This window comes from Schistocerca serialis, chromosome 9, assembly GCF_023864345.2.
Source record: "Schistocerca serialis cubense isolate TAMUIC-IGC-003099 chromosome 9, iqSchSeri2.2, whole genome shotgun sequence".
Classification (NCBI taxonomy): domain Eukaryota; kingdom Metazoa; phylum Arthropoda; class Insecta; order Orthoptera; family Acrididae; genus Schistocerca; species Schistocerca serialis.
Window position 1 is genome coordinate 84,563,293 of NC_064646.1, and position 15,046 is coordinate 84,578,338.

General features: G+C 40.6%; 1 protein-coding gene across 2 annotated transcripts in view; it reads right to left on the reverse strand.

Annotated features, from left to right (window-relative positions):
- Positions 1 to 15,046, reverse strand: part of LOC126419174 (zinc finger protein 420-like) — a 158,792-nt gene that overhangs the window by 61,733 nt on the left and 82,013 nt on the right. For both annotated transcript variants that reach the window (XM_050086304.1, XM_050086303.1), the window contains exons 7-8: positions 12,218 to 12,423; positions 4,213 to 4,356 (exon numbers count right to left, since the gene is read on the reverse strand). In XM_050086304.1, coding sequence (XP_049942261.1) covers positions 4,213 to 4,356; positions 12,218 to 12,423 — 350 coding nt within the window. The remainder of the gene's footprint in view (positions 1 to 4,212; positions 4,357 to 12,217; positions 12,424 to 15,046) is intronic.

The following is a 15,046-nucleotide window of genomic DNA, read 5'->3' on the forward strand; positions in this document are numbered from 1 at the left end:
GCAAGGATGGCTGTGTCATCCACGTAGATGGCTAACGTCATGTTTTGTGTTACTCGGAAGTTGTTAATGTACAGGTTAAACAAGATGGGCCTTAGGATGCTTCCCTGGGGTACTCCAGCTTGGATATCGTGTTGTGTTGATTGTTTGCCCTGCACATCAGTGTTGAAACATCTGTTCATGAGATGTGAGTGTATGAGACGTACGAGTCCGTCCGGGAAACCAGCTCCGCTTAGTTTGTGTATAAGGCCATTGTGCCAGAGGCGGTCGAAAGCTTTTTCGATGTTCATGAACATGGACCCTGTGGCTTTGTTCGTGTTGTAGCCATGTGTTATATGTTTGACTACGCGGAGGAGTAGTTGTGTTGTCGAATGGTGATTCCTAAAGGCGAATTGCTCCAGTCTTAGGATGTCACTGGCGATGCAGTGCCTAGTGATGCATTTTAATATTACCTTCTCAACAATCTTGCTGAGCAAGCACAGCAGACTGATGGGTCAGCAATTTTGTGGGAGGGAGTGGTCTTTCCCTGGCTTTCTGAACATCAGGACCTTGGCCACCTTCCAAAAGTCAGGAAAGTGTTGGTGTTTTAGGATAGCATTCATTATGTGTGTAAGGTATTCAATGGCTCTATCCGTGAAATCCTGAAGGGGACAGTTTTGAATGCCATCAGGCCCAGGGGCTTTCCTAGCATTGGTATGCTTGATAGCCCATGTAATTTCATTGCTGCTAGTGCGTCTAATTTCATCGTGCCTGGGCTGGGCTACAAGTCGTGTAACCTCCTGGTCCGTTTCAAGTGTGAATATTGGATCTGAAGGAGCCAGATTCAGCATGAGAGACGCTGCAAGCGTTGTGGCCATAAGCTCTGCCGTCTCTGTCGCAGAGTAAGCTTGGCCGTCTGATCCTTGTAGCGTGAGGATATAAAGTTTCTCCCTGGTGAAGTGTCTGGCTATCTTCCACACACCAGGACATGTGGTATCTAGCCCAGCGAGTTTCTGTCCCCATTGTTTGTTGCTAAATGTCCGTATTTTGTCCCGTATTATACCCTGGAGTCTGTTGACGTGCAGTTTATAGAACGGGTGCCTGGTATGCTGCCAGTATCTGCTGAGGCAGTTCCTGATTGAGATAAGGCCCAAGATCTCTTGGGGCAGGGCTGTTGAGTGTTGTTTTGGTGTTGTGTGTGTAATGCTGTCAGTCACTGCGTCCTGGATGGCAGCAGTAAGAGCCTCCACATCCTCATCAATTTGATGTGTGTTGTTAATTTCGTGGGTGTCAGGAATACGACTATCAAGTGTTTCCTTGAACAGTGTCCAATTTGTGCGTTTGTAGTTCAGTATCCTGCATAGTTCTGAGTCCTGCAGTGTTTCTTCCATGTGCAGTATTACAGGCATGTGGTCTGAGTCCAGATCGTTTTCAACCGTAAGGTTGAGTGTGCTTGTGATGCCCTTGATGAGGGCTATGTCTAGCACGTCTGGCCTGTGTCGGGCCTGTGCAGGCATGAACGTGGGGGCGTCTGGCCCAAGTATGATGTAGTTTTGGCCTAGTGTGTGTCCATATAGTTGCTTGCCATTCGAGGTACGTATTCGTGAGTTCCAGTCGGGGTCTTTTACATTTAGGCCTCCAGCGGCAATTATCCGCGGTGCTATGTTGAGAACTGCGCTGATATCACGTGTTACTGTGTCTCTAGGAGGACTGTACAGTGATACCAGTGTGGTGTTGGCTCCACTGAACTTGACCCTGACGGCCGTGGGCTCTAGTTTCTCAAGCGCAGGTAGCTCAATGTTCTTGTGTTCTATGTCTTTGTGTATGATGATTGCTATGCGACCTCCCTTCCTGCCAACCACTCGGTCAGAATGATAAATGCAATAGCCTGGGATGTTTAGCTGTTTGCAAGGCATAAGCAGTGTTTCGTTCACTGGGGTGATTCGGATATCCTTTCACTCCATGAACGCGACCATTTCAGCCCTATTGTTTGCGATCCCGTTGGCGTTCCAAAACAGGATCATTGAGTTCATGTCAGCATCTGTGTTTTGGGGCTGGTGTGGAGTATTATCCATGTAGTGGTGTGAAAAATGGAGTGATTTTGTGACACACCCCATAATCTTCATGATCACTTCGGTGGCCGTGAGTCCGGGGAATAACGTCTCCATTATTCTCCAGAACGTTGAGATAGTTTTGGGTGTGTGTGCCTGTGAGTTGTTGGTCGTGCTGGCGGCCACTGGTGCGTGTGTTGGCGTCTGGTGAGGGCTGGCTTGTATGTCGACTGTTTGAGTGACAGTTGTGGGCGCCTGTGTGGTCTCTGTGGTGAGTGGGTGTGTTGTGTGGGACGCCACACGACTACACAGGAACTCGAGACACTCTAACAATCCTTTCATCCTTACTCTGGGAAACTACGATCACAACCATAGGTGGAAGCATAAGCGGCCAAAGACACTACTAGCTAGGGCATAACCACCTGTGGCAAGCTAAAATACACCAACAAGCGACAAATGTCGGCAAGCCCCTGCATATCAGCAACATTGACTGGAAATACCAGCTGCTATTAAAGCTGACCAACAGGCTACAGCAGGGAAACTGACAAGCTCGCCCACTGACGCACAAACAAATCGCCCACATCACCCTACACTGTGCATCTGATATATGAGTTATCAGACACACAATGATGATAAACCTAACTGTTGCAGGCTACTGACACTGACCGACAGTTCAACACCTTCACCCTGTGGCAGCCGCCGAGCAACAGCACCGCACAATGTCGAAGGTATTGACATGCATGATACCCACTATTAACAAAGCCTACCCTTGCACGACCTATCACAGGCAGCAAGACATCCGCTACTGGTCTTACCACCCAACCTAACTATCACAGAGTTTTTTTCCCTTGGCTCTTGCCTTGGCACTTTTATTCCTCTGCCCTTCAAACTGCTACCCTTCGCTCGACTTTCGACCCAATCTATCTCCAGAGGAGCACGTATCAATGGTTAACCTTAACCCGACGTACGCAAACATCTCAGTACCCACATCCCGTGACACCTCACTTTAGTGAAAACTAACCCTTATGCAGAGATGGCAGTAGACCTTTTGAGTTGGCCATCATGCCGGTGTGGGCATAGAAGGGCCCCACCTCTTGCGGGGAAAAAAAAAAAAACACATCCCACCTAGCCAGACTGCTGACTTCAGCTGCCAATAAAATTACTCACGCAAGCCAAGTCACCTCAAGTTTCCTATCACTTGCCCTGTTGTGACAAAATGTGTTATCAGGGATCAATGTTTTTATTCCCATACACTACAGAGTTTAAAGTTTCAAGCAATGGGTGTGCAAAATGTGGAAAAAGCAATTTCAGTGACAAATAAATTGGAAATGATATGGAAGTACAATGAAATCAAAAAACGGTCCAAAAATGAATTTGTGCTGTCACTTTGAACACATATTCAACATTGCTAATTATTGTAAGCAAATGGAAGGACCTTGAATAATAAATTGCTTGTGAAGGGGCAGTGAAATACCAGAAAGGAAAGGTCAGTGATACGAAGAAAAGACATTTTTAATTATTTACACCTAAGCTGCTAATTATTTATTGGTTGACAAGTTTCAGACTGCATATTTTCATAAGCCACATATTACAGAGAACAAAATTAAAGTAATTGGATGGATAAAAAAATGTACTTACAAAGCAAAGGAACGAGAACACACAAATAAAAGGTGTTATGGGTTGCTAGCTTTTGTTCTGGTAGAACGGCTGAACGGAAAGGAAGATGGATGGAGAAAAAGGACTGGTGGTTTAGGAAATTGCGAGTTTCGCAAAAGTTGACCAGCGGAGATTTACCAGACAACTCTATATCTGCTTTTCAGTGACTTGTCTCTATTATTCACGAAATGTTTACATTCTACCAGAACTTCCTAGCAGTCCTTAAATTTACTGCATGGTATAGTGAATCAAATCAGAATAAAGGCTGGTATTTACTACTGAATGAATTTTGAAATCACGGTGCAAACTTCTAGAATGGTTATTTTCAATCCCACTACATATGTGGTACACGCTACGTTGTTTCCAAAAAGTAAAGACAAAAGATACACAATGCTCTTACAATTCTATTTATGTTTTTCAGCAGCTGGTAAGTACAGTAAATTTGGTTGTTTGTACTGTATAAAAGGTAAGAGTATTTTGCAAACTGTAATGTCACAAACAGTTACAAAAATGGATTCATAATACTTACTTTCTTACAAAATTTACAATGAAAGTCTTTCTCCTGCACATGGATACTTTCATGGTGCTTGAGAAGAGCTGCGTATTTAAAGCTAGCTCCACACAATTTGCAGTAAAAACTTCTGACATGAGTGCCATCCTTCAACTTCAGAGCCTATAAATAAAAAACGGAATTCAGATTATATATTTTATATACATAGTAGTACTCTTACATAATTGCCAGAAAAGATTTCAAAGAAACATTTTTTTACACAAAGATAATGAAAAACAGAGGAAGATTCAATTCAGATGTCACATACCTCTGACAAAAACAAAACATAAAACTTCTCGTAGCTATGGTTCACAGTCATGACATCATGGTCCCTTTCTAACTGTAAAATTATTTATTTGTTCAATCCGCTATAGCAATTTCAGCCATTATCATGTGGATGTAATTGCACTTCAGCACATGTCAAAACCTAAGACAAGCCTGACATATATGTGTGCACATATGTGTATATACAGAGTGTCCCATTTATCTTAACCACCCTAAATAACTGTTTGTCCAGACACAAATTACAAAATGTTTCAAGCAAATGTTCTTTAGCTGTCAGGGGGGACATCAATCAGCATGATTACCTCCGTTGTAGCTTTGTTTTTAACAAAGATACAAACAGCAGTATGATTTTTTTAAATTGCACACTGTATTTTTGATTTGGTAATTCGTTTCCTTTCCTAAGACCTATTCAAAAATGTATCACAGTGTACCATTCACTGAAACACACCGTTATTAATTACATAACACAACAATGACGTTGACGCTCCCAACACTTAGTGCAGGTACTCAGAGCATTGGAACACATCCACGTGATGACGTTGACAGAGGACAAATGTAAACATAAGTAGAATGCACACCTGTCATTCTGTCAACCATCGTCAGTTGAAGAGTTGTGTGAGCAGAATGTACTCCAACGAAGAGGAGGTAGAAATGCTACACATCTATGGGGAATGTAAGTTAGCAGAACAATAACAGCAATACTGTTTTCTTATTTACGTGTTCATTTAGTACAGTAGTTTAGTCCTTTTAAATACTGTTGTGTAGAGTAGGCATGCAGTAAAGGCTGTCCTTCCTACAAACTGCATCGACATAATGTTTCTTTTATTGTTGTTGTTGAAGGTAGGCAAAATGCTATGCAGGCAGCGGAACTGTACAGAGAGCGAGCGATATCCTGACAAGAACCCACTTTCCCGACGGATGTTTTCTCGTCTTGTTGTGAGGCTTTGGGAAACAGGAAGTTTCAAACCACGACAACGCAATGGTCGTGGCACTCGCACAGATGAAGCTGCTGCAGTTACTGTTCTCACTTCTGTTGCTATGAATCCACATGTGAGCACACGAGTATTTGACCATGAGATTGGCATTCCTGAAACCAGTATACATCGTATTCTTACACATCACCGGTTCCACCCTTACCATGTACACCTACAGCAAGAATTGCAGGGGAATGACTTCCTGAATCGTGTACAGTTCTGTCAGTGGGCACAGCAGCAAATCCTCGCCAACCCGAACCACTTCTCCAGTGTTCTATTTACTGATGAATGTTCCTTCTCAAACAAAGGACAGGTAAATACAAGGAACATGCATTACTGGTCCAGCGACAACCCACGATGGCTTATACAGGTGGAACATCAGCGTCAATGTAGAGTTAACGTCTGGCGTGGGATGCTTGGTACTACAATCATTGACTCTTATTTCATCAATGGTGGTCTAAATGGCACAGCGTATTACAACTTCCTTAGACAAATTCTTCCTCCTCTTCTGGACGAAGTGCCGCTAAGAACCAGATGGCTTATGTGGTATCAACACGATGGATGTCCAGCACATAATGCCTTGCATGCACGTCGTGTTCTGAATTGGAGGTATCCTGCCAGATGGATTGGTTGATGTTCTACTCCCGGGTAATGGTACAGGAGAGTCAAAGTCAATTTTGTGTTACGTTTTTACTTTTTTACTTGGTTTTCATTTGTTTTCTGACAACTCTAGCAAGTGGACAAGTTTGTAATCCTGGACTCAAAGTCAATGTTGTCTTACGTAATTAATAACGTTGTGTTTCGGTGAATGATACACTGTGATAGATTTTTGAATAGATCATTAGGAGAGGAAATGAATTAACGAATAAAAAATACAGGGTGCCATTTAAAAAAGTCATATCGCTGTTCATATCTTTGTAAAAAACAAAGCTACAACAAAGGTAATCATGCTGATTGATGTCCCCCGACAGCTGAAGAACATTTGCTTGAAACATTCTTTAATTTGCATCTGGACAGTCATTTAGGGTGGTCAAGATAAATGGGACACCCTGTATATATCTCTGAATGCTGACACACAAATATGTCAGACAATTTTTAGGCAAAATCAAGCAATGGAAAATTCTGAATGGAATAATGACGATATTATGAAAAGAATAGATTGCTGCTGACCACACAGAGGAGATGCTGAGTTGCAGACAGGCACAACAAAAAGACTGCTAAACACACAAACTTTCAATCGAAATACCTTCTCCTAAAGTAGACAATACACGCACATTTATGGAAGCACAACTCTCATACACACGACCACTGTCTCAGTTGCTTGCATGAATATGTATTTGTGTTTTCTACTTTAGAAGAAGACCTTTTGGCCAACAACTTAAATGTACAGCAGACTTTTTATTGTGCCTGTCTACGACTCAACATCTCTTCTACATGGTGAGTAGCAATCTACCCTTTTCATAATATTATAGGCAATGTTTAGGTTTTGAAATGTGCTAAAGCATAATATTATTTCCATTAGGTAATGGCCACAAAGTCGAATTGCAATAGCGAACTGCAATAATAATAATAATAATAATAATAATTTCACAGTCAAAAGGAGATCTTTCACAAAATGGATTCTCCACTGCAATGTTGCACAATTTTTCTTTCAGATGTAACCACCTGCTGATACTGGGAAGTGTTCATTCAATTGCAAAAGCAGCTAGCAGTTACTCACGCTCTCAAACTTTATACATATTTCATAAGAGCACTGAGAAAGAAGTATACTACAGTTGGAAGCTAAGTATTTAAATGCATGGAGCAGACACAAATAGCAAAAGTTGTGAGGGACCACCATTGTTCTACATAGTATCAGCAACATGACGAAAACAAATTCAGAATAAAGCACAAACATAATTAAAAAATCACTGCAATTCCCCTATCACACAAACTCAGGCCTGCAACACAGAAAGTGAAGTGCCTAAAACTTTGTAATAAGCTGCCTCAATCAGCTCAGTCCTCATCTTTTCAATGATTTTACAGTTAGATTTGTGATTAGTTATTTAACAGCCATTTTATTATGTAAAACATAAAATTTTCAATGCAGTTCTACATCAAGAACTCAATACCATACACAATTAGAGAACATCCAATCACATATCCAACTGGACAGCAGACTTCTTGTGGGTTAGAAATCAATATGAAGATATTTATGGATTTGACATGGGAAGCAATTGTCATATCGAATATGCTTTCGAGTGTTTCTAAACAGTGCTTCAAACTGCTTTAATAAATTAATGTCTTGCCACTAACCTTGAAATCCTATAAGTACAGAGAAAATGGAAGACACCCAATCCATAATGTCTCGTTAGTCACGTATGCTCTTGTGTTCCAAACAATTCTTCAACATACTTATCCTACACCTGTTAATTCTACTCATACCCCCATCTTTCCATTTTTATTTAGTATAACCTGTTCGCTGACTTCACTTGGATCTTTGTTTCTTAGATTCTTACCTGTTCTGTAATTACTTCTAATTTACCTAGCTTTTCCAGTGCTTTTTTCTCCTCACCCGATCAGCTAATCTCCTCCTCCTCATTACTCAACTTTCTGTAAGGTGGTTGTTGTTACTGTTGCTGTTGCATGCGCGCGTGCGCACACACACACACACACACACACACACACACACACACACACACACACACACCTCTAAACCTCCAAATACCCCCAAGAGCCACCTACGAAGGGGTAGTGCCCCTCCCCCCCAACCCCCCATTAGGCAATATCATCCCAGAATGGAGTAACTGAACCATGTCTTTCGGTCAATTTTCAACTATCAACATGGGTCGTATCCTTATGCAAAACTCAGGTGCAAGACCCCCCCCCCCCCCCCACTCCCCTTTTTCACTCACTCGGCACATCCTATTCAACTCCCATCATAGGCTTATCCTGCCCCAGAGAAAGGGTCACCAGTGAAAACAGCCATGTCACATACGGTATAGCACAGTACCATTTTTGGTGCAATTTCTGCACAGCACTTTATGTGAGTGTGATCACCAACTAGCTGTCCACCAGAATGAATGACCACCACCAAAGTGTGGCCAAGAGCACATTTGACCACTCAATGGTGGAACACAGCGCTGAGCAAAACATTATTTGACTGCCTGCTTCACATCCTGTGACACTTGAATCCTTGCTGTCAGAACTTTGAAGAAGAAGAAGAAAGAGAAGGAGGAGGAGGAGGAGGAAAAAAAAAAAAGAGCCCCAGTTTTATCCGTTTCAGTGTCAATAGTTGAGTGTTTGGCTGGTAGAAAGCTTCCAGTCTTACATCTGTAGCCTGGCTGTTGTGTTTTGGTTGAGATAATTGACACTAGAAATCATCTTTGCTGCATACAGCTTTTGACATTCAACAACTGAGTGTGTGCTTTCAGCCTCTGTCCTGTATTATTCAGGCAGTGCTTCCAAAAGTGGATGGCTATAGTGATCCTGAGCTTGAAACTGAATTTAGCAACTCAGAAACTGAAGAAGACATGATGTTCCTTCATTAGAGACAAAGTGATGACAGTTTGTCAGATGATTGGCACGTGCTCACCACTGGCACCCCAACCAGCTCCAAAGTGATTTTAACATTCACATGGCTTGACTTCATATCACAAAGAAGCTAAAAAAAGGACTAAGTTTCAGGATACTTTAGTCAAAGTCCAATTAACAAGTACACTCAAAATTTTATCACCACATTGAGCGCAGAGCTGATTTCACTGGACTTTCCAACAAGGCATAGCATGTCGGCGACCACTTGATGGTTAACAAAGGTCAACAACTGTTACTGAATACAACAAGGGACAAACTGCTAGTGATCTTTTGGATCAACTGAGTGCATGTGGCAGTCCACTGAGAAATACAGTAGAACAGTAGCAAAAGTTTACATTCAATCTTGTTTTGAACATTGCCATTATAAATGCCTTATACACAGCCCAAGATGTCACGACAAAACGTCAAACACAGTATTTCAGAAACAGTTGGCAGCTGCACTCACATGCCATTCACTTGAAGAACTCTAGTAGTGACAATACAAAAAGAAGCAAACATCAGTTGTAAAATGAAGGAAAGTCACAAAGTGTGTAGATATGGTCCTGCATGTTACAAGACAATCACAAAAACATTCGGGTGCAATGCAGCTAGAAAATTGCTCACCTTTTGTACTATGTGCAAACATAAACCCTATATTGTATTGAAAGGTTTGATAAACTTCATTAAAATTACAAAACTTGTTTATTAACCTTGAAACTGCCATTCCCATGCAATGATGTCATTCAAACAAAACCTGCACTGTCAGTCCCCACAGACTGACTTCATCCAAATGAGAAGTACACTGTCTGGTTTGGGGGACGGACAGCATCCAAACAAAGAGAGCACTGTCATTCCCACAGGACTGATGGCATGCTTAACATGTTAATGGTGATCCTCAAACATTTGTAATGCATTATTTTGAGCTTTAAAAGTTATATTTATATGTCTATATGTGCACTGTCAGTAATCCTAGGTGAATAGAATCCCAGAAATAATCCCCTCAGACGACAAACACGTTATAGACAAGACAAAAAAAGGAACTGTTCCAGGCAGTGATGAACTCTCAGTCAATATTTTAAAGTTGATAGATGAGGAATCTATAAAGCATTCAGATAAAATATTTTCATCATTGTAAGTCCATCTTTGTAGAAGGATGATGGTTGGGACATTGGCTGGTCAATTTGAAGTAAACAGAAGTATACCTTTAGCTTACCTAAAGGAGATGGGACCTGGATAAACTGAAAGAACCAGAGGTTGTACAGAGTTTCAGGGAGAGCATAAGGGAACAATTGACAGAAATGGGGGAAAGAAATACAGTAGAAGAAGAATGGGTAGCTTTGAGGGATGAAATAGTGAAGGCAGCAGAGGATCAAATAGGTAAAAAGACGAGGGCTAGTAGAAACCCTTGGGTGACAGAAGAAATATTGAATTTAACTGATGAAAGGAGAAAATATAAAAATGCAGTAAATGAAGCAGACAAAAAGGAATACAAACGTCTCAAAAATGATTTCGACAGGAAGTGCAAAATGGCTAAGCAGGGATGGCTAGAGGACAAATGTAAGGATGTAGAGGCTTATCTCACTAGGGGTAAGATAGATACTGCCTACAGAAAATTAAAGAAACATTTGGAGAAAGGAGAACCACTTGCCAACGCTTTCGTTTGGTAGACGAAAGTGCTGGCATGTTGATAGATACACAAACAAACATAAACATACACACAAAATTCAAGCTTTCGCAACCAACGGTTGCTTCATCAAGAAAGAGGGAAGGAGAGGGAAAGACGAAAGGATGTGGGTTTTAAGGGAGAGGGTAAGGAGTCATTCCAATCCCAGGAGTGGAAAGACTTACCTTACGGGGAAAAAAGGACAGGTACACACACACACACACACACACACACACACACACACACACACACACACACACACACACACACACACACATCCATCCGCACGTACACAGACACAAGCAGACATTTGTAAAGGCAAAGAGTTTGGGCAGAGATGTCAGTCGAGGCGGAAGTACAGAGGCAAAGATGTTGTTGAATGACAGGTGAGGCATGAGTGGCGGCCACTTGAAATTAGCGGAGGTTGATGCTTGGTGGGTAACGGTTGCCGCCACTCATACCCCACCTGTCATTCAACAACATCTTTGCCTCTGTACTTCCGCCTCGACTGACATCTCTGCCCAAACTCTTTGCCTTTACAAATGTCTGCTTGTGTCTGTGTACGTGCGGATGGATATGTGTGTGTGCGCGCGCAAGTGTGTACCTGTCCTTTTTTCCCCCTAAGGTAAGTCTTTCTGCTCCCGGGATTGGAATGACTCCTAACCCTCTCCCTTAAAACCCACATCCTTTCGTCTTTCCCTCTCCTTCCCTCTTTCCTGATGAAGCAACCATGTGTTGCGAAAGCTTGAAATGTGTGTGTGTGTGTGTGTGTGTGTGTGTGTGTGTGTGTGTGTGTGTGTGTGTGTTATTGTCTCTATCAACATACCAACGCTTTCATTTGGTAAGTTACAGAATCTTTGTTTTTATGTGTATATATATATCAACAAAAAACAGACACAAATTTTGCAAAAAACAGATGCAAATTGTCAAAAATAGGTGCAGATTTTCTGGTCCCTAATAATACAGGATCTATTCCTATGCAGTCTCACGGTACTAAGTCCACAAACTGCAACCCCTTTGTATTTATTTGTATACTCTTATGACATGTTGTACAGATTAGTATGTATTTATATTTCTGCCTTGCCTTTACAAGCTGCTTAACAAAAATTTAATGAGATTGTCTTCTTTAGTCACTTCTGCACAACAAAGCATCCACAAGTGCATTAATGCTTCAATAAGAATGAAGGGCAAGAAAAAACAATATGGGGCAGTGCATGTTTAGCACAACTACCAGGATAAGATTCAATAGAAAACTGTATTCCAAACTACAGGTTTCGCCAAGACTGATTTTTAAGTTATTTGCTACCTTTTTCCTTTAAGTTGTTTGGAGCAACATGAATAAAGTATGAGAACAATTGCTCAATTCTTCCAAGTTAATAAAGAAATAAGAAAAAGTGAAAATCAAGAATTATACATTCTGCCATGATTTTCAAATATTTTGGTTAAAAGTACACTATTGAGCAGCCACAGTCCCAATAAAAATGAAGCATATTATAATATGATATCTTACTGAATATGCATCTTTGCCCATGCTGACGAGTTTGTCTTCATGGGAGTACCTCACATGTCGACGCATAACATTGTACGATTTAAAAGTTTTCGGGCATAAGCTGCAGCTGATATCTCTGCTTTCCTGATGAATTGTTTTATGCTGATGCATTCCATTTAACTGGCTAAATCTTCGACCACAGACGGAACATGGATATGGTTTTATGCCTGCAGAAGAAAAATGTAACAGACATAAAATATGCATATTTATTGAATTTAAGAATATGTAAACTAAAATTTTTATCAAAATATACTTCTGTACAGTAACCCATTTAGGCACAAATTGTATTTTCTTGATTAATACAAGTATTCTGTCATATTGTTACCATTCTTTAGATTGATTTGACACAAGCAGTTGAGGATTTTTGTAAGCAAACCTGTGGAGTCATTTATTATCTTCAATACAAAATGAAAAAAGATGTGAAACTGTTGCTTTATAGTTCTTACTCACAGCTGCACCACAGCCATACAGACATTATTTCACTGACCAGAGAAACTACAAGGGGTGTTTAAATAAGCAATGCAACACTTTTTTCAGACCCAATTTTGATTCAAAAAATTTTAATTATCCTAAACATTCCCACATCATATCAAAATTTCCAGTACTCCTAGTAGACACCAGTACTATAACCAGTGTTCAAAATGGTGTCTGCAATGGAGATGAATTCCAACCAAAAAGCAGTTATTGAGTTTCTTTTGGCAGAAAGACAGACTATGGCAAATATTTACAGGCATTTACAGAATGTTTATGGCCGCTGGGCAGTAAGTCACTGCGCGAAGCAACTGCCAACAGAACAAGGAGAAGGAACTTTATCTGATTTCCCACATGCAGACTAGCTGCACGTAGTTGTGATGCCTGCACTGCTGCAACATGTATTCAATGCATTCCGTCAGTAACAATTGGCAACTCAATGCTCAACTCTACATCTCTGTTGGTAGTGGTGACACACTTGTCCACCAGTTAGCATATCCAAGGTTTGTGCCCGATGAGTTCCTCCACTCTTAACTGAAGAACATAAGGAGTAAAAATGGAATGTCTGTGCCAAACTGCTTGTTTGTTACAGAGCCAATAGTGATGATTTCTTGTCAAACATTGTCACAGTAAGTGAAATAAGGACTCAACACTTTTCACCTGAAACTAAATGACAATCCGTGGAGTCAAAAGACACATCTCTTTCAAAGAGAAAGTTAGAAACAGTACCCTCAGCTGGTAAGTTCTACTTCTAGAACCCTGAAGGGAGTATTCTGTCCAATGTCCTTCCTTCAGGGGCAAACAACCAGCCCCGAAGTCTATTTTGGAACTCTTAGGAAACTGAAGAAACAATTAGAGCATGTTCATGATCTTTCCATAATCCAAGGCCACACACGAGTCTATGCACCTGAGAAGAAATTACAAAAATTCAGTGGTCTGTTCTTCCTCACATGCCCTACAACCCAGATTTTGCATCCTCTGACTTTCATCTTTTTGGCCCCACGGAATGAAGGACTCCACATGAAGCACTACATCAATGCTGAGGAAGTTATGGATATAGCAAGAACTTTGCTGACATGCAGACCAATAGAGTGATACCACGAGGGTGTACAGGCTCTCACATTAGGTTGGTATAAGATCTTAGAACGGATATTACAGTGGAAAACAGGGTTTTTAGCCAAAGAATTGGGAACCATATGGTGTATTTAAATCATGAATTAAACCATCCTCCTTTGTGAAAAAGTTGTTGCATTACTTATTGAATGATCCTCACAAGACAGAAAGTGGCCAAACAGCGCAAATAAGAAGCTGTTGTACATTAATATCAGTACATTTTGTATCAGACTTGAATCATGTAATGACTCTCTGTTTAAACTCAAAGCACATATTTTCCAATAAAAGTCAATAAACATATTCTGTCCAACCAAAACAGTTATGTACTGAAGGAAGTACTAAAATTGGAGAAATTGAAACTTGGACAGAGGCATACCATGAATCTTTCTACACTCTAACTATCATAGAAGGGGAAAAATTAAACTTTCACACTATGTTGTTCTACAACATGGTATATAATGGCTTTTAAAGAACATCGCTAGATGTCAAAATACATAAAGATTTAATCAATGTATTTCCACCAGCTAAATGAAAATCAGAGTCACCTTCAAACTACCAAATTCTGTACTAATGACAATTTTAGTTTCAATTTTAAATCATCATCAGCTTGACAAACCTTAGCAATCTTTTCAGCAGATTTACATGTACTTTTGTTTCACAGATCCATAGCCAGGAGATCCTCAAGGTTGTAGAACATGTCACAAAACAAGAATACACAATACATAAATATGTATTGTGTATTCTTGTTTTGTGATATGTTCTACATTTTCATTGATATAAACTTATCACTGAAAATAGTCGATGTTTGAAAATCTAAAACGGATTAAAAAAAAACCTTACCAAGCTGTGGTAGGAGAACGTAATCTTTTGGAGCCAGTGGCTCCATCTTCTGGCAGAAAGCTGAAGTGAAATGAAAAGAGATTAGGGAAAACTCTTCCCATTTCCTAAACCTCACCAGTCCTTTTCCTTCATCCTTTTTTCTTCCCATTCCACCCTTCTGCCTGAAGGAGCCACTGGCCATAAAAGCTCTCATGTTTCCATTTCTTTTATGTGTTTACCCTTAGTGCCATGTGGTGAGTAGACTTTTTTCCTGTATCCTTATTAGGATACATATATACAAAGAAAAAGAGATGTACTAATGTACCTTCCAATAGACCCCCAAGTGAAATGGTTCCTATGGGTGCGGAGTAAGACATATTTCCATTT